The sequence below is a fragment of the Oreochromis aureus genome, linkage group 1, assembly GCF_013358895.1.
Source record: "Oreochromis aureus strain Israel breed Guangdong linkage group 1, ZZ_aureus, whole genome shotgun sequence".
Classification (NCBI taxonomy): Eukaryota; Metazoa; Chordata; class Actinopteri; order Cichliformes; family Cichlidae; genus Oreochromis; species Oreochromis aureus.
Window position 1 is genome coordinate 31,114,509 of NC_052942.1, and position 27,945 is coordinate 31,142,453.

Genomic DNA, 27,945 nt, shown 5'->3' on the forward strand with positions numbered 1-27,945 from the left:
TTTGACTTTCAGAAACACTGGGACTGTCAGAGAAAATAGATATTAGTGGGAAAATTTGCTTGATGTGAACAGTAAGAGCTTCTTTACTACTGTCCAATTAAGACACTTGAGCCTTTCAATTGAGTCCAGATGGCACATAGTTTACCAGTCACACAAGACTGTGCTGTCGTTTCAAACAGCTTTCAGAGGTTGCTGGCACTAACTATCCCACTCCCTACCTTCTGCTACACATTGGTCAGATGTGACAAGTTTTGATGATTTTAATACTCTATAACTTCCTGATGTACCCAGTCAATGACTAGTTCTGAGTTTTGAGATGTACAACAAGCCAGAAGATTCTCAATTGTAGTTGTCAAAATTTAGTTCATGTTTGTTTTGGTTTTTTTTGCTATACATATGCTCATATGTTAAATACAGGTTTCTAACCATAAAATGCTTTCACTTCACCTCACTTTGCAGAAATTATCCATCAAAATTGGTGACAGTATCCTGGCTAACTGGAAACTGATGAGGACAAATAAAAAACTGGTCAACGGGACAAAAAAAAAAAGATATCAGACACAGCCAAATTTCCCTGGGGTATTCAAACTGAACAGAGGGAGAAGGAAACAGCAGAGCCACTAAATAGCTGCGAGCCTGGCTGTAGCACAAACAAGCCTCCTTCAGAGAATGCCCACTCTGGGCTAAAAAAAAGAAAGAAAGAAAACAAATGCTGAAAAATGACTGGCATTGGACAAACGCAATGATGAAGCATCTGTAAAGACTTGGCATCAGAATGAAGACAGGCAAGCTAAAATATAAACCAGCCAAAATGGAAGGCTAATACCAGCATTTAATCTCCGAAGGAAATCCATTAAAAAAGTAAACACCAAAACAAAACAAAACAAAAAAACATGATCCTGTAAAACAAGTGTACTTGATATTAAAAAATACATTTATTTGATATGGCAACATTATTTGGTCAGTTTGCTGGCTTACCATATTATTAGATGGATTGGTGTAGCATTTATTGCACAAAAATTACTCCTAATGACTTCAGGAAGGAGGCCAGTTGACGTTTTACAACAATAACTGGAGGGATCTCTTTAAAAGTCTGTATACCTATTCATCCTTGAACTCTTCCCTGAATGCCACAATCACATCAAATTCTCACTTTGTACAACATTTTGTTTTATTGACAAAAACCCCCCTGCAAAATGACTATTCATCTTCACTGTAAACATATTAGCATGCTGATGTTAGCATCTAACACAGTGCACTGCTGCACTTACAACCTCACAGATCCATAATCCTGGTCTTGTTATTTCTGCTCGATGTTAAAATTTTTTTAAAAAGATTCACGCTTTGATATATTTCTAAATTAAGGGAGCAGAATTGCATACAAAAACGTATGTTAAGATTATACTGTAATTTTAAGGTTGCCATGGCCTGTTTAGCTGTTTATATCCATTTCGAGAGTGTCTCTCAATACAAAAGGCATTATAAAGACTCCTTGGTGCTGCAACTACAGAGCAGAATAAAGAGCGAAATGTCAGAGAAAGGATAAAATCTGGAAAGTCAATCTTGTCATTATGATGAAGCTGTGTAAGCCTCCCCAGGCTAGCCATGAGTGATGATGCTGTGGACCGCTGTCCACTGAGCCCTTCGCTCTGCTATATTTAAAGAATGACCATCCAAAAGCCACTTCGTACCAGGAACGAACACATGTATGAAAGAACTAATCGTACAAGAGCTGTTCACGTGTTGTGATTGCAAAAAAAGGTAACAAATGTGTCTAGCTTTTTGTGGTGAGTAAAGAAGGTGCAGTGCTCTTTGTTTCCATGGTCTCTCATTCTCTTTTTATTCTCATACCTTCCCCACCATGCTTTTCCTCCCTCAAGGCAGGCTGATAAAGACAAATGCCATAGTCGGCTATCATTGCAACGCTGGGGCCCAAAGGGCTGCAGGATCATATTTTTCTTTTTCTCTTGTTTGATGATGTGATTTTGTTTTCTTCAGAAATAGATTTGTCTCTAATGGCTCTGTTTACCTATCCTCTCTTTCCCCTTTTTCCCTACTCCCTCTGTGCAAGGGTAAGGATGGAGTGCTCTGGGCTGCACTGTCACATTACCTGGAGCCTGCAGACAGAGGACAAACTTAACTGATACACTTGGCATTTTCTCAATGCTGTTAATGTGTAGCACTAATCAGAATACACACTTCAAAAGTTGTCTGTTAGAAGAATCAATTAGAAATTTCAAGCCAACTTTGTACTCAACACTGTTGGAAGTGTAATGTGTGCCTAACATTAAGCTGATTTGATTTGATAGAGACAGACAATGATAATAACAGACCTAAATGCCAAACTCTCATCAGGGTTCCTTGTCTGTATTTATTATCCTTCCACGTTTGCTGATGCCAACACAAAGCGTTGTGTTACCAGTAAACATGAAATTAATATCATGTGCACTGTGAGCACACATAAAATCATGTTATCTACAGAGTAGATCTTTTTTTGTTGTCATATTGGCACATAAAGGACTGGAAGCATAGTAACAATCTAGATACTTTTAGCTAAACTTAAACTTTACAGCATTTATGAATTTGGTCTTGCGTAACAGTAATACATTTTATCCTGAAATAATATTTAGTCTTCCAAAAATGGCATTGAGCATACCTCATATATGAAAGAAGATCAACAGAAATCTCAATTTGAATTCTGAGGAATTTTCCTTGCTTGCGGCATGTGATTCCAAACCAGCAGCCTCTGGTTACTCGTTTATTAGATATTTCTATCTTGTGATGTGGCCACTAGGAAGGGACATAATCCACAGCTCATGTAGAGATCACATATTTTGTGTACATTACTGATAAACAGATTGTGAGGACATGGCAGTAGTGACACCAGTGCAATATCATAGCTTACTGATTATGTTGTGACTTTACTCAAAGTGTTGGTGTGAAGCTATATATATGTAAAATATAAGGCAGGTGCAGAAGCTATAAAGTGGTCATTTTCTATTACGCTGCACATGGATATAACACACTATGTTGTTTCCTTGCAGATTTTTTTATGAGCACAATCAAATTTCTCAAAAAAAAGCCTCATAATGGAAGGCTGCTACAATTATACCATCAATCAATTTTTGCAGTATTTTTATATGTTATAACAACCACACCTAACCCAGGGCTTATCCTGAAGTAATACTTATTATACAAGGGGGTGCATCACCGTAGGTGTTTTGTGGACTGTAGAAGACCACAGGAGCCTACTAAGATAAAAATAGATATTTAATGGGGGCAGGTAAGAGAATGATAAAATACCACCTCCATATGGAGCCTCTAACATAGGGCGCAACGCCAGGGAGAAAAGAGGCTCCCTTAGTCTCTAGAAGACACTATAGAGGACTCGCAAGGGCCCAGCTTAGGTATTGTTTGGGCTTCAGTAAATGTGAGAGCCGAGATTTGCAGGCATTTTTACAAGCCTGAGTGTTTTCTCTCCAGCACCTCTGGTGGAATAAAGTGCTCCTAAGACTCCCTTGCCTGTCATCTTGGTTCTGCAACGTGAAGGCGGTCGAGATCAAAGCTGCTTCCTCTCCAACTGTCACCCCAGTTTTACCTTCCTAGAAGACACCTTGCCTCTTAAGCTGTGACCAAAGGAGAATAATGTCTCTTGACGGAAGGATGGCTTCAGGCTAAAAAGAGCCTCAAGGCTCATTGTAGACAAGCTGGACGGATGAGGAAGAGGAGAGGAAGAGTCAATTAGGTTTTTCTTTCATTGTCAGGATGAACAACTTGGCCTTTTCCTGGCTGGTTGTGAAGATGGAGGTAGAGAGAAAGGGCACCTGTTACAGAGGAGAGTTGATCACAGAAAAGCAAGCTGGACTAGGGGCTAGCCCAAGGGTTGAGCAGCAGCAGAGCCCAGCCCTGCTAGAGGGCCTATACAGCCCTGGAGACCACAGAGGCACAGCTAAGCCCAGTACTAGAAACAGGCTTATATAGCTTTCTAACAATGAGTCATAAGGTAGAGATAAAGACATTTATTCTGACAATACAGTAAGAGAGGGAAGACAAAGTAAAGTGAATGAGATATAAAACTCAATGAGACAAAACAGGAGCTCAGAATTAAATCATGCTCACCGTAAACTAGTGAAGTGATTGATATACATACACTACCTCAGAAAGTGCAAATAGATGCACAGGCATTGATGATTTCAACTTTTTTCATGCACTTTCTGCGTAACACAACCTGACCACGGAAGAAAAGATTGGCAGAAACAATAACAACTGTGCTAATGGAAAGATGGCCTCAGTGTCAGAGGACACGGATTAACCAGAATGAAAAACATGAGCATGAATATTAGGATTACATTGAACGAATGACTTTGAATTTGTTTCAGCTTCAGTTTCAATTATGAGCCTTTATTATCAACCTCGAAGGTGTCCATCAAAACCCCAGAACCCTCCCCATTCAGCCCCAGCTTGAAAATCTTGTGACCGCACAGGCACACCAGCTGTTCTTGCAATATTTCTAGGAACACCTCTCCTCACCAAGAGAGGACAAGGAGCTGACTTGTAGAGGGAAAACTTGGCAAACTGAGATGGATGGCGACAGGTTTTTGTCCTGTCAGCATCTTCGCTCGGAGCCTTTGCTCTTTTTTGCATTTCAATAAATAGCTTTTCAGTGAGATGCTACCTCACTGTCATATTGGCATGCAGAGAGGCAATGTGCTCATCTCTAGGACGACCTAGCGCCCATTTACTTACACAATTTGTCTGACATTATTGCCCTTCCCCTGACGCTATGGGTTTGAGGCAAGCAGGAGTGTATGATGTGCAGACGTGCACATTAAAACAAAATAATGGCTCTGCATTTATAGGAATAAAGATTCTAACAGCCCTCTTTTTTTCTCAGCGGGAGAACTATAAAAGCCATCTGGTGGTGGTGCAGAAAGTAGTGGAAAGTATGCAGGAGAGCAAAGTGGATGAGTTAGTGAGTCAGTGAAGGTTGAAGCGATGGGGGTAAGCGGGGGAGTGACCAAGTGACCTGAGTAGGTGAAAAAACAATTGGATGAATTAGTTTTTGCTTCATAAGCAAGCAGAGACTGAGGCTGTGACTGCGTGAATGCTGGACTGGGCTTGAATCACAATGAACTCTGTGGTATTAGTCTACTCTCAACTCGTAAGCTATCTCTCAGACATGTCAGGCTGCTTCTGACCTTTCTCCAGTGGAAGGTTGGCTCAAAGTGCGGAGGTAGTCTGCCTATAATGCAGTGCTATGGATTTAGAATGATGAGATGGTGTGCTAAGGTTACCTCCCTCATAAAATGAGTCAGACTTTAATCTGATTGATCCACAGGTGAATATTCCCTGCCACTCAACAGTCGCACAGCACAGAGAGGTTACAATGAGACATGGAGATGGAGTGCACTTGAGTTTCATTTGGCAGGTCAGAGCCAGAGATGGATTTGGATGATCGCAGCTTTTGCATATGAAACAAGTCAGTGTAGCAGTATGAATGAAAAACTAAATTAATAGTATGAATTCACCTTTTTCCCCTCTCTTTGTGTTTATACACCACTCTGCATTTCCACAGTGTGTCTTTTGTCTCATCTCCCTCCCCTCGCCCCCTACTTGCCACAGCAGATGGCTGCCCCTCCCTCAGCCTGGTTCTGCCAGAGATTTCTTCCTGTTAAAAGGGAATTTTTCCTTCCTACTGTCACCAAGTGCTTGCTCATGGGGGGTTGTCTGATTGTTGGGGTTTTCTCTGTATTAATATAGGTGGCGTTTTTACCTTACAATATAAGGTGCCTTGCAGCAACTTGCTGTGATTTGGTGCTATATAAATAAAACTGAACTGAATGCAGAGTATAAAAGATGGATATAGCAACTGTAACATGACCCACTGGTTTCTGAAGTCATGTTTTGAAGCCTCAAACAATTCTGTATCGACATCTCGGTTGCAAAAAGGTGGACATGGTAACGAAGAGGGGGCTCTGACTGTAAATCTGCATGCTGATTGGCTAATAGGTTTTGGCAGACAACCTATTAGCCAGTGCACATAAAACCATTCAATTTGAAGCATAGTGTGAGACAGACTTATTAAAAATGCTTAACGTTTTTATTCATTGTGACCGAGAAAGAGTGAGTAACCCATAAACTCACGACCAAAGTGTTTGCAGAAAGCTGTTTTCTGAAAGACTTCTATAATGCAAAAAGTCTCTTTGCAACCATAGCTATTGCCATCTGGTGGCCTTCAGACAGAATGAAAATCTTTCGGCTGAACTGGCTTCATTTTTCTGACCCAGAAGCGATATCCATGTTTTATACCATCTGTGGGTTGTGTGGGAAACAAGGTTAGCCAAAGAATCAAAATGAACTTGGTCAACATCTTGGCAACATTGTATTTGCTGTATTGAACACTTAAGCTTGCGCAGGTGGTTTAAGTCTTTAGTTAGATGGGCTAATTTTATACAGTTCTGTTTTTAAGTAAAAAACCCCACAACAAACAACTCTAAGCACAGAGCAATGTGACATGGATTTAAAAAATGGCAATAACATATAAACAAAAGGAGAAAAAGGTAGATTCATAACTGTTAGAATTTTTTTGAGTTTTACCACAGTACACATAACCAAAAGTACAATGAATGTTACTGAACTGTCTGATGGGAAAAGCATGGGGAAACTAAGTCACAGGTATTTACAAAGAAATGATTTCAAGTCTTGCTCAGATATGCCAGGGGCAAGGTTAGCGTGAATTTTCTCATCTTTACAGCTGAAGGTAATCCCATACCCAGTAGAGTGGCTAATTAACTGAATATACAGCTCAGAGCCAACTGCACGGCTGTCGTGTTAGTAAGGCAGAGGGTACGTTACAGACAGAGAGGTGCGAGTATGTGTAATAGCTCTGTGCTGGCATATATAAACAATGGCCTGGGGTAGAGGTGCGCAGTATAACCAGAATAAACTTCAGACCGGTAAAGATACAATCTGATGTGGATTTGGATACACTTATTTATTCTGGTGCAGAATGGAATTTAAATGTCACATCAAAGAGCACAGTGAGCATCTTAAATGGCTTACTGGATGTTAACCAGTAAGCATACACTTCCATTTTACACTAAAACAAATGAACATTTGTATGCAAAGAAAATGGTGGGTGAAGAAACGGATTCAGACGGCTTAATAGAGAGACGCAAACCATGAGGTAGCATGTCAGCAAGTGTGAGGGATGTTTGAGAATGTGACCCAGCTGTGACATGAACAACCCTTGCACTGGTGTAAAAAGAAAAACCAAGGCACAAGACACTGCTGGCCGAGTCCCTGTCCTAATGATAAGACAAGTCAGCCATGGAAGGACATGGTGAAAAAACAGGATTCATGGTACATGAAACACACTTGCAAGCCTTTTGCCCAAAATGAAATCCCAAACCAGAGGTTTTGTGAAGCACACTGCATGGACACACACACACACACACACACACACACACACACACACACACACACACACACACACACACACACACACACACACACACACACACACACACACACTCTATTGGCTACAGGATGCGATGAGCTCTTAATTTTAACCAGCATGGAGCTAACCTCCACAACTACTGTAAACTAGAACAACATTTAATGTGATGATAAGTTAAACTTTAGCTAATAAATTGATACAATCAATTCTGTGCACATTGTCTACACTGCATTTGAAACCTATTCAATTAAAAATATGAACTATTAAAAAGGTATACAGTTCTGTGCAAACAGAGACCACAGCTGCTTCAATATGTTGAGGTTCAGGTTCTGGGGAGGCCAATCTATGACAGCGCTCCATTGTGTGTTTTTCTGTCCAGATATGCTTTTACTGCAGTTTGAGTGTTTGAGATCACTGTCACACTGAAACATGATGTCGTCGCCAATTAGATGTTTTCCACATGCTACTGCAAAGTTGAACAAAAATTTAATGGCAGTTTTTATCAATTTTAATAAAATCCCAAACACAAAAATCAGCCCTGAACTGTCACAGCCCCTGCACCATGTCATACAAATGGCTGTAGGCACTCATTGTTTTGCCTCTCTCCTGACCGATTCTTGACAGCAATCTTTCCACCGAGACCATTTCGGATGATGCTTCAGCAGATGGATCAAGTGAAAAGTGGCTAGATTTACCTAGTTTGCAGCTAACAGTTCTTAAGGGATTACCTCATTAATACTACTTTATGTCTATCAAACTGAGTTATCTTTGGCATTTTGGTAGATTTGACTTTGAAAATGGGAACAAATGATGTGTTTTTTCGACATGCTCTTAGTAACAAGGTTCCTAGAAATATAATTTAAAATAAGTTTTTGTTATCCGTTGTGTGTAAACATAACAGTGTTAAGTTAGGTGCATTTTGTATGCTTGAACAATTACCCTATGGATCATTAAGTCCTTTAACGAACAAACAAAAACAAATTCCTTTGAAAATGGTCAAGTTCAAGGACTGGACTAAAAATCAGTGAAAAAGCAGCCAATGCCCTTGAGAGCAAAGAAATGAGAGGGGGCTCAAGACTTTTGCACAGTGCTGTACTATAATAAAAATTGTAATATACTGTGCAGCCTTAGCATGGGAGAGGAACAAAAGTGTGTGAACACTGTCTCACAAACGGCCTTCCCACGTCATCTAACACGGGCCAGGCTAACGCTCTTCTCGGCTTTTCCTGTCTCCCTCTCTGCCCCACTGGGGCCTCAATTAAAAACTCCTCTGATGTCTAGTAACTGACAGAGAGTCCATCACTTCCGCACATCCCTCTCCTCTGAGAGTGGCATTAAGATGTTGGAGGCAGAGTGGACTATTGATTTCTTTTTTTTGGGGGGGGGGGTTCATTTCTTCACAAGGCCATCTTCACGATTCAGCCCCTGAGTGTCAGTGCAATAATCAGGTTACAATGTTGTCTTGTCTAAATTTTTAATTAGCTATAAAACAATCACTGTCTCTGAAGATGGTGAGGATGTGTAGGAGATAATCACTAGTGACAACTATCGGCACCAAAGCAGCGTATCTGGTTGGTTGATAATGGAATATTAGAAAAGCTACGTTTACAAAAATACAAAAAAACAAGCACAAACATGTTTGAAACACTAAGAGAAACCAGAGCTGAATCTTGTTCCTTTGGTAGCAATATTATTCTTTTAGCCATATAGTGGCAGGTCAACAAGCCGTAGCCACTTACATTATACAGTTAGGTCCATTAATCATTGGTCAGTGGAAAGGTTTATTAAATTTTGCCTCTGTACACCCACAACAGTACATTTAAATCAAACGATCAAGATGTGTTTGAGGTTCAGGCATTGAGCTTTACTTCAAGGGATTTAACAAAAATTATTTGGGCAGTTAACTGACATGTGAGACCAATTCCCTCCTTATTTCATGACAAATCAAGCAAATAAAGGTTTTGAGGTTGAGTCCAAGTGCTGAACTTGCATTTGGTAGCTGTTAACTGGCTTTCTTAATATGAAGCACAAAGAGATGTTAATGCAAGTGAAGGATGTCATCATTAGGCTGAAAAATGAAAATAAATCTGAGAGAGAACAAAAACTGACTGGCCGAATCGTCACTTTGGTACATTCTTAAAAACAATGAATGCACCGGCCAGCTCACTGATACAAAAAGGCCACAAAAGACAACTATAGAGTATGACTGCAGATTCTTTCTTTTGTTTAGAAAAATCCATTCAAAACATCTAGCCAAGTCAAGAGCACTTTGTTGGAGGTATGTATTTTTGAACTGATATGCAGAGGGTCTACAACAAAGTAGGGTTATACCAAAACAATGGGAAGCAGAAAGTATGAAGGAGGAAAGGAAAAGCTACCAGCACGTTTAATAGAACTATCAAACATAGTGGAAGCAACTCTACGGCATGGGCATACATGGCCACCAGTGAAACCAAATCGGTAGCGTTTGATGATGATGTGAATGCTGATAGAAGTAGGAGGATGAACATATTCTCTCTGCACAGTGTTTCACAGCACAAATAGATAACAACCCAAAGCATACTGCAAAAACAACTCAAGAGCTTCTCAAAGCAAAGAAATGCCACATTCTTCATCAGCCAAGTCACCTGATCTCAACCCAACAAAGGGTACGCTTTAGTTACTGAAGATAAGATGAAGCCAGAGAGACTGCCAAACAAACAGAAACTGAAGGCATCTGTAGAAAAGACCTGGCAGAGTATCCCAAGGGAGGAAACACAGCATTTGTTTGTGTTTATGTTTATATACTACAGGCAGTCACTAACTGTAGAGGATTTTCATCCAAGTATTAAAAACAATCATATTTAAAATTATGTTAGCTTGTCCGATTACTTTCAAGCCTCTGAAAATGTATAAGCCTCTCTTTTTTTATGCCTGTGTGCCTGATATACAAGAAGAATTATGACTACAATTAAGATTATAATAAACTCTGTTTAAAATGAAATCCAAATGACTATACGTAGTTTGAAAAGTGATAAAAATCAACATGTTTTCTTTGTACGATTTTCAATTATATGAATAAGGAATTGAAAAAGTTAAAAAAAAAATTACATTACATTTTTAGGGATATTTTATGCATATTTTATGTTTTGGAAATGGCGTCTTAGGACACATCAGAATGAGCTACTTTTTTTTCTTTTTTTTTTTTTTTTTTTTTTTAAAACACCAGCTAAAATTTTAATGGCAGTTATGACGTTAAGCTAAAACAGACCATAAAACCAAATCAAACATGCCTTCTTATCACATGGTACCTGTTACGGCTGCCGTTGTGGGTTGGGTTTATGACATGCAAATGTGAGTGTGCAGGTGCGCGTCCAGGAGTGGTGGATCCCGAAGATGGTACACCAGGACTGGATGCTGCTCTGGAGGCGGAGTATAAGACGGCGCGGTTGAGGACGGCAATTATCCATCCTCGGTTTTACCCCAACCGGCTGGGGCTGCGACATGCCCTGTGTTGCTTTGCTGGTCCAGGAGGAAGTAGGGGTGGATCGCCTTTTCAGTTGGGTACAGTTTTCTCATGTTTAGTTAGTCAGGGAGGTAAGTGATGTTTCTTTGGGGCTAGGTAAGCAATCGCTCCTCTGAGTTAGTTTCCCCTTTTGTTTGTTATTTTGGCGTGGGTCCACCCCGAAGCCCGAGTGACTCCTTTGAACCCATTTTTCGTTTCGTGTTTGTAAATAAACTATTTCATGTTTTAATTATGGTGTGATGTGCTGCTTGGGGTCGAGCAGGGGATGGATCACTCTTCCTGTTGCGGTCGGGTTTCCTAGACCGGCCGTAACAGTACCTTTTCCAATAATTAAATTTAATCCACTGTAACTATGAAAACATGTTTTACTGCAGCTTTAAGCATACATAACTTGCTTGAAATGTTTTTCTCTGTATATTTATATACACTGAAAAAAAACAAACACTTAAAGCGATGATTAAGTGAACAGATGGAACCATAACAAGAACGTCTGCGCACATAATACGTGACACATAGACAAAAATTAAATATTCCATTTCAAAATACTGAAATGTCAAAGTTCCACGGTGGATGAGCCATATTTCCAGATTCCTGATGCTCATTCCTGCGGCTCACTGCTCCGAGAACAAGCTGCAGCCTGAAACCCTCTGCAGACACTCTGTAAAGTGCACACCTATTGCTGAAACAACTCCTGTGTTGCATCAGTATAGTGCAAAGTGGGAGAGAAATATAATTCAGTATATGAACTTCAACATGACACTTATTGAACCATCCATTCGAAGTGTTCATGCCAGAAACATACCCAGTAGCTGCACTAGTTTTGTAATAGTTTTTCACATTTGATTTTCGTCTCTTTAGACTGTTAAGAAGCTGTAGAACACTACATCCTGTATCTAGTGTGCTCAAGTTCTAAAAAAGAAAGAAAAAAAAATGCTTTATCACTTGGAAAACTTTCACTCAGTCATCATTGATTCTGTCTAGCATCCTCTGGTTAGACTTTGAAAAAGTAAGGCAGAGATTTTAAAGTATCAATGTTTGTTTATGATGAAACAAAGCCATAGTTCAAACCAACAGGAACGGTTTCTGCTTACATGACAACATCTCTGAATAAAAAATGACAGGATGTAAGCTTAACCCTGTATCACAAAGCAACGTAAGCTCTATCCAAAACATTAAAGCACTGCCTGGACCTCTTCAAAGAGCACAACTTCTTAGTATGCTTCTCCCACTGCAGTATTACTAGGAGAATATATAATGATAGATTTTTTTAAAGACATGTCTCTGTATGTCTCTGCCTAGGGCTCTCATTATAAAACAGCATTTCTCATTTTCCTCTGCTGCAGTCTTTGGTGGTTACTGAAGAGACAGATGAATATTCTCAAAGCACTCGAGCTAGGCTGGACTCGGATGCTGATGCAGGTCAGCTTATTTGTGTTATTCATTTATCTCATGAAAACAACCAAAATTCCTTCAGTGATTAAACTTCATTTTACCTAGTTTAGAAAAAATATAACAAATGTTGTTGCTTTTAGGCAAGTCAAAGGTCAGATTTAGCTACTGAGTACTACATATATGACACCACTGGTGCTATGAGGGATACTTTGTCATATTTCAGGAATTCTATCAAGGCACATTTTAAACATTAACATTTTTTTTTAAACCCATGTGTCCTCAAAGGAACAACAACATATTTATTTATTCAACATCCACTAGTTAAAGCAGACAGCAAAGAGGACACCCAGTCTTGGAGGGAGCACGTGGCCTCTGTGTAATGCTATTACAGAGGGTTTGAATGCAGCCCAGGTCCTTTGCTGCGCATCTTCCCGTTGCTCAGTTGCACATTCAGCTTCATAATAGATGCACCTATATTCAATTCAATTCAATTTTATTTATATAGCGCCAAATCACAACAAAAGTCGCCTCAAGGCGCTTTATATTGTACAGTAGATCGCACAATAATAAATACAGAGAAAAACCCAACAATCATATGACCCCTATGAGCAAGCACTTTGGCGACAGTGGGAAGGAAAAACTCCCTTTAACAGGAAGAAACCTCCGGCAGAACCAGGCTCAGGGAGGCGGCCATCTGCTGCGACCGGTTGGGGTGAAAGAAGGAAAACAGGATGAAAGACATGCTGTGGAAGAGAGACAGAGATTAATAACAGATATGATTCGATGCAGAGAGGTCTATTAGCACATAGTGAGTGAGAAAGGTGACTGGAAGGAAAAACTCAATGCATCATGGGAATCCCGGCAGCCACGTCTATTGCAGCATAACTAAGGGAGGATTCAGGGTCACCTGGTCCAGCCCTAACTATATGCTTTAGCAAAAGGAAAGTTTTAAGCCTAATCTTGAAAGTAGAGATAGTGTCTGTCTCCCGAATCCAAACTGGAAGTTGGTTCCACAGAAGAGGGGCCTGAAAACTGAAGGCTCTGCCTCCCATTCTACTTTTAAATACTCTAGGAACAACAAGTAAGCCTGCAGTGCAAGAGCGAAGTGCTCTAATAGGGTGATATGGTACTACAAGGTCATTAAGATAAGATGGGGCCTGATTATTTAAGACCTTGTATGTGAGGAGCAGGATTTTGAATTCAATTCTGGATTTAACAGGAAGCCAATGAAGGAAGCCAAAACAGGAGAGATATGCTCTCTCTTTCTAGTCCCTGTCAGTACTCTTGCTGCAGCATTTTGGATTAGCTGAAGACTTTTCAGGGAGTTTTAGGACATCCTGATAATAGTGAATTACAGTAGTCCAGCCTGGAAGTAATAAATGCATGAACTAGTTTTTCAGCATCACTCTGAGACAGGATATTTCTAATTTTAGAGATGTTGCGCAAATGGAAGAAAGCAGTCTTACATATTTGTTTAATATGTGCGTTGAAGGACATGTCCTGGTCAAAAATGACTCAAGGTTTCTCACAGTGTTACTGGAGGCCAAGGTAATGCCATCCAGAGTAAGAATCTGCTTAGATACCATATTTCTAAGATTTTCAGGGCCGAGTACAATAACCTCAGTTTTATCTGAATTAAGAAGCAGAAAGTTAGCGGCCATCCAGGTCTTTATGTCTTTAAGACATTCCTGCAGTTTAACTAATTGGTGTGTGTTACCTGGCTTCATGGATAGATAGAGCTGCGTGTCATCTGCATAGCAGTGAAAATTTATGCTATGTCTTCTAATGATGTTGCCTAGGGGAAGCATGTATAATGTAAATAGAATTGGTCCTAGCACTGAACCCTGTGGAACTCCATAATTGACCTTAGTGTCTGAAGAGGACTCTCCATTTACATGTACAAATTTAAAATTTCCTCTGTGATTTTTGTCAAACTCGACCTCTGACCTTGACCTTGATGTTGACGTCACTGGGATTTAAACTTGTTTGAGATTATTACACATGCACCTATGACCTATGGCAACTTGTTTCATGAGTTATCACATTCACAAGATTTTCAGAAAACCCGACCTTGGTCAAGGTCAGAGGTTCAAGGTCACTGAGATTGTCCAAGAGTTTTAGTAGCTTTCAAAATCCTGTGTCGCTTTGTTTGCGAGTTATCGCATTCACAGTCTTGGATGTTCATGACACTAGCCCGCCATACCACCAGGGTGATGATAATACCTCGCCAGCCGTTTATGTCTGAGGATTAAAAAGGACACCTGGTCTCAAGCCAAACACGAATAGGTCTATATTATTTAGTGCGTAGTTCTTCCCTTTAACTTACCTTGCATTATAAACATACTTTTGCTTCACACTGGCATTTATGTAATAACTCAGCAATAAATAGCTTAAAGAATAAATAATAATAGCAGTGTGGAAGCTGGCAGGAAATGATTAAAAGAAAACAATTCAAATATTTTAGGCTGTTAAACAGTAAAACAGCTTCACCATGTCCATTAAGGGCTCTTCTAAATCAATATAGTTCGTCTTAGAAAATCTAGCCATTTATTGAGTCTAAATCATAAAACAGTCCCTTCATTTGCTTTTTATTGACTGTGTTTGAAGTTCTTGTAAAATACTTTGTAGCCAAAAGTCGGCACTCACATTGGTAAGAGTGTCATTATTTATGACAAAAATTACATTAAAATATAACATTTTGGCACACTTACATTCTTTCTTTACTGCAGTCATTTGACAAAAGCAAAAAGCTACTCCAGGCTTTGCTTTGACAGTTCTTTTAGAAGAGTCTCTAACAATGCCTTTAAGCGGTTCCAAAATCACTGTCAAGTTCAGCTTCTCATGGCTTATTGCTTAAATATACTTTGTCTCCTTCCAGCACTTTTAAAATACGGTATCTTGGACAGACTGAAAAAATGGCTCTGTAAATCTGTCTCTCTCAGTGGAATTTAGCTAATCACAGTCTCACAACTTGTGTGTAGCTAAGTTATTTAGCCTGAGAAAATGCTCAGCCTCTGGCTGAGAAACGAGTCAGGGACAATATGTTCATACTAATGTCCCACAAGGGTGGCCTTTCCACAAAACGAATATATTATAACTAAACAATGCCTTCTTATGCACAAATGAGGACAATTATTCTCTCATTCACCTTAGAATATCTACACTGGGGGCACAGAACAACTGAAGTAAGTTCTGAAAAAGTCAGAGTCAAACCAGATTAAATCTGACACTGACGGATCATAATTAACATGTCAATGAATCCCTTTTTTCTATCAACAGATAGAAAAGAAGACAAGGAAAAGGGCGACAATGATGAAAGAAAAAATGAAAATGAATAAACAGTTTTGTGAATAAATAATGAATAAATAAGTTTTGCTCATTTTTTAAAAGTTAGAAAACATAGAAGTATGTTTAACTGTCCTTGAGCACTGTATTATCTCCTAAAGCTCATCCCAGCTCAGTTACTGGCATATGAGAACACTGGTCATTCCCAGGTGTGACTATGTGAACCAGGTCACTGCTATAAACAGCAGCTATGCTAAGCAAGCATTTTCTTAATAAATAAAAACAAACTCAGTTGGGGCATGACTTTGAGACAATGTTCTTTCTGTAGAACAATGAATGTCTTGAGAACCATAGGTGCAAGTTTTCAAACAGTCTGACAAGATTCACTTACACTAGGGCTTAATTATAATTACAGGTGAACCTTCATATATAAATTGCCCAGGGATGTGCAAAAACACTGAGAAAGGATTGAGTCACAACTACTATATGAGGTTGGTACAGTGCATCCAATGTATTCTGTATACCTGGTTTGATGGCACATGTACTACAGAATGGATGATGATTACTTCTACCAGGACTTAGTTTTTGATTGTAGTCTTCTTTTTTCAGTTACAGAATACATCTTTATAGGTCAAGGTCAAGATAATCTTTTTAACCCTCTTTAGGCAATTTGTTGAACAGCCAGCAGCAAATACAATCATCATTGACCGTCTACACACAGACAATTTATGCAAAAAAAACCCCAAAACAAAACAAAATAAAAAATTAATTTAAAAAATTGCATCATGTTATTCAGAAGCACAATCGCAACAGGAACAAATTAGTTTCTTATCTATTAGTCGTGCTACTTGACAGATTATATCTGCAAACCAAATGTATGTAACCTGAACTCAGTGAACAAGGCTCCCACCATCACTGCACCTAAACGACAGAAAGACCTTGAAGCGAATGTTAAAATGAGTTTGTCCTTTGTTTTCCCCTTTTTAAAAAATCATATTTGAATCCATTACAAAGCACACCGCTGTCGTCTTTGAGGTTGTCTGTCCCTTGCTTTGAAGCACATGATAAATAACAAGGAAATACAGGGAAAACATTTTAAGACACTGTTGAAGAATCAGTGGCAGGTTTACAATGTTCAGGATTACAACTTGAATCCTATTTTACTCTGTAACCTTGACAGCTTCTTTTCCTGCTTTGGAGTACCGGCACTAATTCTTCTCATGGTTCACAATACAAAACAGGACACACTTACTTTCATCTCTGGAAGTAAGTCATAGTTGGTGAAGCAGCACATATTTCATACCTATAAACATTTACATTATCTGGTCAACAGTGTCATCACTTTATGTCAAATAACTTTACACAGAATTGGTGGAATAAAGAATTCCAAGGACATCAGTCATCAGCCTGCTTGTAATGTATTTTAGCAGGTATATAAACAACATCCTATAATATGAAATGTAATATCACTGATACAAAATCTCTGCACAACTGAATGTGATACAGGTGAGTTAATGAAAGAAAACGTCATAAAAAATGTCTCAGTTACTGCTGGTGTATATATTTGTATATTTATTAAATTGTGTTTCCGTCCATTTGACCTTCATCAGATTTATGGGCATGGGCAAAATAATCACAAACTAAATACACACTTAGGAAACAACTCAGTTGTTCCAACATACATGTTGCAAGGTCTGTATGTTTTATAAATATACAAAAGGCTTAAAAATAATTGGAAAATCACATCATGGCCAGGTAAGACCTGCTTTTTCATCACAAATGATGCACATAAAAGATCTGGAGTTAATTTTATTTAAGTGTTGCAGCATTTGGTGACGGCCATGGGTTGCAGGTTTCAGGCAGTCACTGACTGACAGAAACTTTTTATTTAGTGGTAAATCCTTGTATACAAAATGATGTTAATTTGTCAAAATTACTTTTGAGCTGCAATATATAAATATGAAATATATAAAAATGGTTATAATTAACAAACAGTTAATGCATTAGTATTCTTTGAACTGCTTGAAATAAAGTAAATGGCTGTAACTCTATCAAATCTACAGTGGCCCTGAGAGGCCAAATTAACTGCAACTTAAGAAAGTGCCAACAATGAGAAAAATGCTGCAAAAACACATAAAACACAACATAAATAGATAAAAGACACAAAAGATAATAATGATAATAATAATAATCACAAAACAAATTGGAAATGTTTCTAGGGACACAATAACGTGATGGACCGGGTGCATTTGTGAAAGAAACCAAAACATGCATGGATTTAACTGAGACACGCTTAAAAGAAGCAGAGGTTTCATCAGTGCTGTGTTTTGATCATATGATTTATACTATACTGTAGTTACACATTTGAATTAGCTGTTTACTGTTAGCTTGTCACTTTTGCCGCTATTCTGTGATTTTATCGTGTCCCCAGCAGCACTTCCAATTTGTTTTGTAATTGTCTTTTTTTTAGCTTGTGCTGTGCAATTTTCTATTTCAGTTGTGTTTTATTCGACTCTCACTGTGTTTTTTGCAGCACTTTTTGCATTTGCTGTTTTTTCCTCAATTTGCAATGCATTTTACCTCTAAGGGCTACCATCAAAAACCATGTTTTTGACATGTGGTGGTGGACAGAGAAAAAGAAAATGTAACTGTCCAAAAGCTTAAGCCTCTAACCGTATATGAGAAAATGAGAAGTTGCCCACAGTTGGATGGACTGGAACATGATTAATTAGCTGTACCAGTAGTAAGCAAAACAGAGTGCTAGAGTTTTGTTTAATTATTTTTTATAAACACAGTACACTGAAGAAGTATGCAGTGCTTCTTTATTTTGTTTTTGTTTTTTCATTTCACAAGCCAAATTAAATAAAATGAAAAACTTGAAAACTTTGGCATTCCAAATTTTTACAGTAATGTATATTACTATTGTTATGATACAGATAGCTTAGATGTATCAAATTAATCTTACCTAGACACCACTCTCATATCTGAACTGTAAAATAAAAATCAGATATGGCTGCAGTTTTGTCCATTCTCATTATCTTTGTACAAAGCCTTATCCTAGCTCTGTCCAATCAGAAAATCACTTTTAAAGTTAAATAACTATCAAATAATATTTTAGTTGTAAGTGGATTTTGCTACCTTTGGACATGGCTTGGAAGTTCCTGGTTCCACAACACACTCGTAGTACAGTGAACGATCCAAACCCTGTTTGGATTCACTTAACCCTTCTAACAGCCACATCTGGAAAATAACCCAACAAATAGCATCACTCTTATTCCGGGAGAGTCACTGACTGAAAGTGTGGAGACAGATACATTATAGATATGACAGACTCTTGTGGTGTGGGTCACTGAGCTGTCTCTGCCACTGACAAAGAGTTGCACTTACTGTGGCATCACACATGAGAAGGCCAAGTGATGAAATTAAACACAGTTGACAATATTAATAAGGTAAGTGGAGCGAGTTTGCTTCCTTGTGGACAGTTTGTCTGTAATGAGCTGCAAGTTGTCAGGCAATAGGGAGACAGGCGTGGCTACAAACTCCAAGCCAGCAGGAAGATATTAATGCAACGTGAAGGGGATGTAAGTCATGCTGAACTACTGTCCATTCAAACTGGTATCATAAGGAGCACGGCCACAGCATGGCTTAATCACAGTTATTACTGTGATATTTGACACTAGGGGTTGAAATAAAGGGCTCTGTAATAGGTGCGTTTCTTTTCATGCAGTGAGTCAGCGGGCGCTTACGTATTTTCAAATCGAGCTGTCAGTACAAAGAGAGGTGAGCGAGTCCAGCACTATGCTTGCTCAAAACCACTCTCCTTTGGGACACAGCCACACTCAGTCCATTCTTAACTTCCATTTCACACTTGGCAATCAATTACTGCTCTCTAGAGCTATTGAAGAAAAGAGTCACCTATCCCGAGAATAAGCTAAATCTCTCAACGACTCCTAATTGAAAACACATTATAGCGCTAGACAATGGTTTTTGTGTGTTGCCAGGCACTAATTTGGACTGCTTGCATGCGCAGAACAAAGCAATTTACTGAGGTTGCAAACATCCTTTGCAGGACAATAATTCATAGTGTTATCAGGTGCAGAGTTTAAACATCAAATAAATGGGCTGAATAATTAAATAACCAAACTTTGAAGGTGTGCCCAGTCATTCGTTGGTGGTTATTCTCCCAGCAACTCTAAAAAGCTGAAACTAATATGATTTCATATCGTGAAGCCAAGACAGATGCCAGACCTCCCGAAACCAATCCCTCTTACAGGATTTACAGGGAGCTGTGTGAAATGTACACTGCAGGGCCCGACTGGTCCCAATGATAGTCCATGCTATGAGTCCGAAACAAAATGAAATCGATCAATAACAAAAGAGGACTTTTGTGTGTTTACTACCATCATAAATACAGTGTCCTGAAAAGAAAAGTGAGGGTAGACACAGAGAGACAGGTTTCCACCAGGCTGGGAACAGACATAAAGATGTCAACCTCCTCTTTGTGGGAAGGCAGCAGAGGCTAACATCATACTGTGTTGGTACTATGCCAAAGCTGGGCCCCGTTTTGATTAAATACAGAAGACCAAAATAAAAACTGAGAAGTGTACTCTTGTAGAAACTAGACACATTCATTCACTAATGTAGTCTGTGTGTAAATGCACATAGACAGAAACTGTTCTTAGAAGATAAAATACTGAACATGAAAGAGAGGAAAAACTCCCTATGTAGTAAGAAATGCTCTAGCCAGGGTCCTAAGTTTTTTGGACAGCTTACAATTTTCAGAATTTTGCCTTTCTATATCACCACTATAAAATGTGAAGTAATATACATAATGAAGTGCTGTTCTATTAGCTTTGTAGCATTTAACCAAAGAAGCAAAAATCCTTCAGCTTCTATCAACAGTTAACACAGCTGAGCCGTTTACATTTACTGACATACAAAGCCAAGTCTGCCTTTACCATGTTTGATAGGTGATTTGATATGTTCTGAATTATGAATACTTCCTTCCCATCCCCATAATATTCTCATGTGAGCACGGTGGTACAAGTTCATCTTGGCTTCATTTGTCTAAAGAATCCTTTTGGATGTTTACTAGAAAAGTCTACTTTCTGTTCTTGAGTGCTACCACTGATAGGTAAACCCTCATTACATTCATGAATGCACTGTTTGTGGACTTGACAATGATATGCCTAAACAAGCGTCCTTGCTTGTCTGTAAAGGGGTATTTCTTGATCAAATAGAAAAGAGTATTTCTTCTTTTTTAAGACTGTGCCAAATTGTTGATTTGGCCTCTCCTAAAGTTTTTGCCATCTCTCTAAATTGGTCTGTTTTCTTTTCACCATAATGACAGTTTTTTTTGTAGCACCTCTCTGGTCAACATACTGAGAGTTTCTAGAAAGCCCTATCAAAGGTAAATTGAACAATTGGAATTAATTTCACACCAGTTTATTTCCTTAATTTGTCATTAAATAACAAAAAGTTATGCAGTACCATGGCCATGTGTGACCTACCAGTCAAGTTTCCAATTATTTTTCAGCCTATGAAAAATGTAAAAATGGGTGACTGTAATATCATCTCGACTGCTTCATTTCACATCAGTTGTGGTGATGACCAGAGTCACAATTACAACAAATGTGTCATTGTCCAAAAGCTCAGAAACTTGACTGTATTTCAGTGTTGCTTTTAATTGTAGCAAAGAAAAACATTCTGACAACCTGACAATGCCAAAAGCTTTGCAAAACCACACAGACCAGCAACTGCCCACAACGGAATATAACCCAACAATCCCTCAGAGCTGCTAACAGTACTGGGACCATGACAAATAACATTGCCTGGGCCATAATACAGGGATAAAATTTCCTATACTGAAGGCCCAGAAGAGGACGTCTTAGAGCACTGACAGCAGCAAGTGGCCTGGAGTTAATAATCCTGATAGGAATTAATGTGCTTACAATGGTGCATTGCTGCCTACCTGAATTTATTTTAGATTGCCTACATTACTTCATCTGTCTATTGGGTTGTTTTCCCTAGCTGGGCTGCAGATAAGACAGAGCATACATTCAGCAAGAGGAAGAAGGCCTGTTTGTGCACTGGACACTAATTAATACAGTCGAGAAACTTGCTTGCTTGCTGCTCTGCTGACAACAGATTCATTTATACTGGTTTTTTTCTGTTTCTCTGGCGGCTCTGTTAATTGCATTTAAATTAGACTTTGTTCAACAGAGAACAAGGGCCAGCACAGTGGTTTGTTGTGGAATCTAGAAGCAAAACCTTGATTTGGGGCGAAATATTCCCCCAACGTTGACGGACAGAGCTTTTGATAAGAGATCCTACTGAAGTAAGATGCAAACATGCTTGTAAAATATGTCATGAATAATTGCAATTACTACATTTCACCACAACAGTTACTCTAATGAGAGAAACTTTAAAGCAGCAGATACTGCATCTTTCTGTTTAGCCCTTTGGCAACTGGAGTACAGCAATGCTTTTACTTCAATTTACGATACATTAATGTTTCAAACTGCTGCACAATTTTTTCTTCAGTGATTCTAGGAGGAAAAAAATAACAAATATGACAACATTCTGAGAAAACAGTCATTGAAAGTCTTAGAAACAGCAGAGAGCTGGGTGTTTTATGGGTTGAATGAGTCTGGCAGGTGGCTATTTAGATGGCAATATGATGTCAAGATTAAGCTTTGAAAACATAATGACACAGTCTGAAAAAAGTTGTAAGAAGCAAGCTGGCACACATCTAATGATGTAAAATAATACTTCTAACTGGAGTGAATACAGAATATTTTCACAAACCCCACTTACCATTAGCACCTGTGTTAGAATCTGTCTGCCTGACAAAGGTCAATGTTTGTATAGCAATTAAAAATATTTTTTAACCTTGATTTACCCAGCGAAGGTTGAATATGAATGCATTTGTTTCACAATTATACAGTAACAAACAATATCCTTGGGGATACACCGCAGGCAAAAGTTTGTGGTGTACATTTAGAATGGGCTGCTCAGAAAAGACTCTCAGAAAGAAACTGTTAAGGTATAAAACATTAATGTTCACCATCAGGCATGTATTTGCATAAGAGTCTTTCATAAAGCCAAATGAGTTGAGCAATCCTTCAGATATTATGAGCTGAAAGAGATTTAAGGACGGTTAGTATTAGTTAGAGTTAGGGGTCATGCATGGTAAAAAATGTCATGTACTGCTTACAAGCAAGAAGATAGTGTGATTGATGCAAAGCAAGCAAAACACACACAAACAAAGCCAATCCCAACCATTTGTGCCATCAGCACATTGTCTCACACCAAGAAGATTCTGCGTTTCCACCCCTGTCAGGGCAGAGAAGTTAAATGTTCGCTGTGCTTGTGTAGGTTTTCTCTTGAGCTCTGAAGGAACCACAGAGGAATTGAGTTTCTCCTACCATCAAAGACACACTAGGTCTTTCATCAAAGTGATCAAGTACCAAGCTGTGAACCCCAGGGACTAACTGCTCCTAATATTAAGGATTATTTAAATACCAATAAAGAATTACCCTACACGGATCAGTATAAGATAACTATAAGATACTGTAAATTGCCCTTTACCTAACTTCCTTAGCTAGGTTCTACAAAGCACTTCACAGTGTCTCTGACCACTCGACAGAGGACATTCTAGAAAAGGGTTTTTCTTTAAGACTTTTGCTCCACCGTAAAAATTTTGATTTTTTTAGGGTCACACCAACATTTTCACAATAATGTAGTAGGGTGCTGGTTTTGAGGCAATTTTAGTTGAACCGGTGAAGCTGCCTAATGATCATGGAAGTCTTAACATAAGGTGGTAATCACCTTAGAGGCTGCTCCATTCCTCTTTACACAAATAAAGGTACTTACTGAATTAAATCTGAAAAAGACCCAATCATGACTAAAATATTAAGAGTTGGAAAATATATATTTTTAAAAAATGATGAGGTTAAAAATAGTCAATTTCTCAATGATTGTTCAGGCAGTGTACAAAACAACAGTGCTAACCTTTAACTAACTCTGCTACCCAATGAAACCTAGAAAATTGTGTAAAGATACTAAAATCCAGCAGGAGATTTTCCGTGCTAGGTGGGATGGCCTCACATTCCATCTGTGAGTCTCGCTGCGAATCTCCAGCGCGTCAGGTCATAAATGCCACAGCTCTGGGCTCAGCAAACATTGTTGTTTCCATCTTACTTTCTGTCATCTACTTCATACCCCTCCTAACTCTGCCTCCCTTGCTCCCTCTATCTCCCTACATCATCTCTCTATCTCCTTCCTTTCCTCACTCGATCTCCATCGGCACACTTTTCACTGTAAATGCTGTGCCAGCAGAGCAATGCCGGGGAAATGGTGCCTTTCACATTGAGAGAGCAAGCAGACGGAGTGGGGGTGGTGCTGGAGGGGGTGTTCAGTGACAGTCCTGAAACCCCGCCATCAGACAACACACTGCAGCAATCACACAGCTCCAGAAGATGGGATACACTGCTAAAGCTCTACATTCAGAAAAGGATCTGGAAATCAGAAAAAAATGATAGGACACAAACTGCTGATCCCCAAAACATTATTGTTTTTGACAAGAACAAAGTGGTCAGAATAGGTTGCAAGTGTGAGACAGTGAACGGCATCAAGAAAAGAGAAGGGGGAAGGGAGAAAGGTTCGTGCCCAGGCGCACTGTCCAGGCAAACAAATAGGCAATGGTTCATTTGAGGACAGAGGCGGCGCCTTTCCATCATTCAACTGTTCATTAATAGCAACTATTCCTGTGGGTCTCCCCACACCTAATCTGTGCTTCACTCTGCAAATTTATCAATATCCCAGCAACACAAAAAACATTCTCTACTCCAGGACCTCAGATTAAAAGCTGACCAACACTCTGCAGGGCATTGCTAAAACACCTGTCTCAGAGATGTCTGATAATATCTCCATATGCTGTGAATGCTTTGTTGGAAGTTAGTATGTTTATGGTACAGAAGTTTAAATAGTACTAACAGGAAAAGACATATGAGTATGTGTTAAGGAACACTTTACACAGACTCTCAACATGTAGCTCATGCCAGACTACATAGTGCTTGGCTCAGTTTGGGTAAAGGGTTCATTTTCTCAAAATTAACCTTGTCAAACTTGTGTTCTGCCTGGGGGAGATTTGTATTACTATTGTAATTTTTCAATCAAAGATTGGGGAGAGTGTGAAATTTGAACATGCTTGTTCACACTTTACCTCTTCTCATCTCTCTCTCACGCTCCCTCTTTACTTTCTCAATTCTTACTCCTTTTTTTCACATTCATAGTCCATTTAGAATTTTAAGCAGATTTCACCTATTCTTATAATAGGATTCATCCCTGCCTAAGTGTGGTGTGCTGTTCCTGAGTGTATACAGCAAGCGCGTTCGCAATATCAACTCAAGCTCGGCACACTCTGCTACTCCAGCAGAAGAGTTCTGCTAGGTCAGAATTAATTACACAAACTGTTAAGTACACACCAGCTGTTGTAAACAAATGCAAATACATTTTCATTTCAAACAAGCCCCCTTGTATCGTGACACACAAAATACTATAAATCTTCTGTGTGTTTACTTACAACTTGGGCCATCATCAAGCTGTGCTGCCGCTCCTACTGAGAAATTACTCTTATTCATGTGCACCCAGTTGCTGAAAATTGCAATCACCACTGCTTTAATTAAGGGTTCCCCTAGTTTATTTGTGGATTTGCTTCTTTTGTTGTCTCCCTTTCAACAAGTTTCAACGCCAGACACGTTTTTGGACTATTTTGGTTTTGGTTGTCTTCTTTGATTGGGTTTCTTGACACGGGTTTTCTTTGATGTTTAGTTTGGGAAAAAACCAAGACCGTGGAATAATATATAAGAACATCAGGGAACAAATCTGTAACGTTTAAATGTCTGGATTACCATGTACAGGCTGCATTACTAATAAAAGCTATGCAAACAAATAAGATAAATATTGTTGTGGTATTGACTTGCCTCTCCTAGAAAAAAAAAAAAGACCAACTGCATGACCTTTTAAATCAGTAGCCCAGAAGGCTTCATCAACATTTTTCAAAATGGGAGAGTTTTGTTTGTAGAGAGGAAACAGAAGAGTGAAAAAATTGACGTGAAAGAAAATAACACTATTATATCTATCTCAGCAAAACCAGAAATAGTCCATCAATCCAGCAAATGGAGAAGGGTAATAGCCACCACAGACTATTTTAACAATTACTTTATTTCACTTCAGTCGTATTTCATTCACACTGTGTTTTTAATACCTTTCTACTCCCCCAATGGTACTTCTGACTGGTTATCTGTGCTGTTTTAAAAGAGGCCAACCAAATTGTTAGAAAGGCCACCTTCCCTCAGCCATCCAGTCCTGCCAATCGGCCATCCTGTTTCCAGACAGCACAGTCATTTCCCAGCCCAGTGGAGCAGCACTCCCTGACCTCTGCCTCGACCTCCGCCTCAACAACCCAAGCTCCAGCACCAGCTTCAGCCCAGAGAGCAGGCTCAGGCCACCTCTACTTATTTATGAGCCATTTCACACAGTGCTGCTCCCATTAGAGACCCAGCCTTGGCCCACCTTACACGGTACTCTCCTTGCACTTAACACACAGAATACACCAGCAGCGCAGGGGGGACATGGATGGTAGGTGGTGGTGGGTGGGTGTAGGAGACTGTTAGACCTGTCATACAGGTACTGTCACACATATTGCTAAAGATTACATAAAACAATGAAAGAGAGGACAGCACATCACCCTGATCCCTGGTTAGCAAATGCTTCCTGCAGACAGCTGCTGGGAGGCCAATTGCTTCTTACTGCACATTCTTTCATTATCTGCTGAATAGCTATTTGACTATGCTTAGGGAAATAATAACTCACTGATCTAATTTAACAATGCACAAGAACTGATAGGTTATGCTTATTGGACCATAATTGGACATTTCATTATTTCTCATTCATTTCTTTATATCATTACTGTGACTTAGAAAGGAAGAAAAAAAGTTACGCATCCACAGCAGAAAATTCAACTCATTGATTGATTAACAAAAGCTCACAAGACTTTAATAAGAAATGCTACATATTTATGAATGAACAAAAAAATGCAGTGTAAGCTGGTAACGTTAAAAAACGTTGGAAACCAACGAGAATATGCTTGTTCGCTCTCCACATGAATTAGAAAACTTTTATAAATCCCACCTGTGACTGTAACGGAGATGTAGCCCTCCTCTCCAAGTATTGGGTTGATCAGTCGGCAGCTGTAGGTACTGTTGGGCTCCAGCACCACTGTTATTACACTGGTCACAGTAAACAGCCCTTCTTCATTGGCCACAACTGAAGTGGTGATATTCTCTGTCAGGTTGCGCCCGCCCGCGTCCTGCCATATGACATCGCCCTCAGGATAACCACCATAGGACACACAAGTCAGGGCAACCTCATCACCTGGCCGCAAGTTGGATTGAGGCTCTAAAGTCACCACGGGCTTGGAATAGGGTGCTGGGAAAAAAAAGTGCACACAAAGAAAGATAAGAGATGGGTTAGGACTGAAGGAGGGAGTGAAGAAAAAAAGAGGAATAGGATGAGTAAAGACAGGTGAGAATAGGGATAAGAGAGCAGCAGAGTCATAGTGAATTCACTAGTTTTAGATTCTCTGCAGTGAGTGTCACCCTGGGAACTGTTTGACATGATTCCCATTAAATTCTTAATTATATTAAGGGAGCTTAGCATAACACAGTGCTTAAGATCCCACAGACAGCATCTGCGGCACATCCTGATGCTGCATCTCTACACTCTAACGCCACTCTCTCTGGAGACCCAAAGCACTGAGCCACTCCCAGAAAGAAAAATATAGTGCAAGCAGTGAGGAGGAGGCCTGGGAGAAAACTGCCATGCTGAGAGATTTGGGACGACTCAGCCTATGGCACAGAAAAGAGTGTAGAGGGGTGGAGGTGAGGGGTGACTCGTCAGCCTCGGCTAGAATCACGCTTTTCCAATCCCTTGAGCTGAAGCATGAGTACAGAGGTGGCGAAGAAAGAGGCTGCTGTATTCCCAGAACCAATCATTGCACAACAAACAATGGGGTGGAGCTGAGGGCGAGATGAAATAAGTTTGTGCTGCTTTTTGAAAAGTGGACTCAATACAAAGACGGATATAGTGTGGCACACACTAACTTCCCCAGCTGTCCATTTGACTGACAGATTTCCATTGAGAGTTCCATTCATTTTCTTTCGGCACAGCTGAAGGAAATCTGCAGTGTTACTTTAAATGCTGGCTAAAAATAGAATACCTATCATTCTAATGCATAAAA

General features: G+C 39.4%; 1 protein-coding gene across 4 annotated transcripts in view; it reads right to left on the reverse strand.

Moving 5' to 3' along the window:
• The window catches only part of cd276 (CD276 molecule), a 69,028-nt gene that overhangs the window by 22,163 nt on the left and 18,920 nt on the right, over window positions 1-27,945 (reverse strand). For all 4 annotated transcript variants that reach the window (XM_039612447.1, XM_031746560.2, XM_031746562.2 and 1 more), the window contains one exon: window positions 26,838-27,134. In XM_039612447.1, coding sequence (XP_039468381.1) covers window positions 26,838-27,134 — 297 coding nt within the window. The remainder of the gene's footprint in view (window positions 1-26,837; window positions 27,135-27,945) is intronic.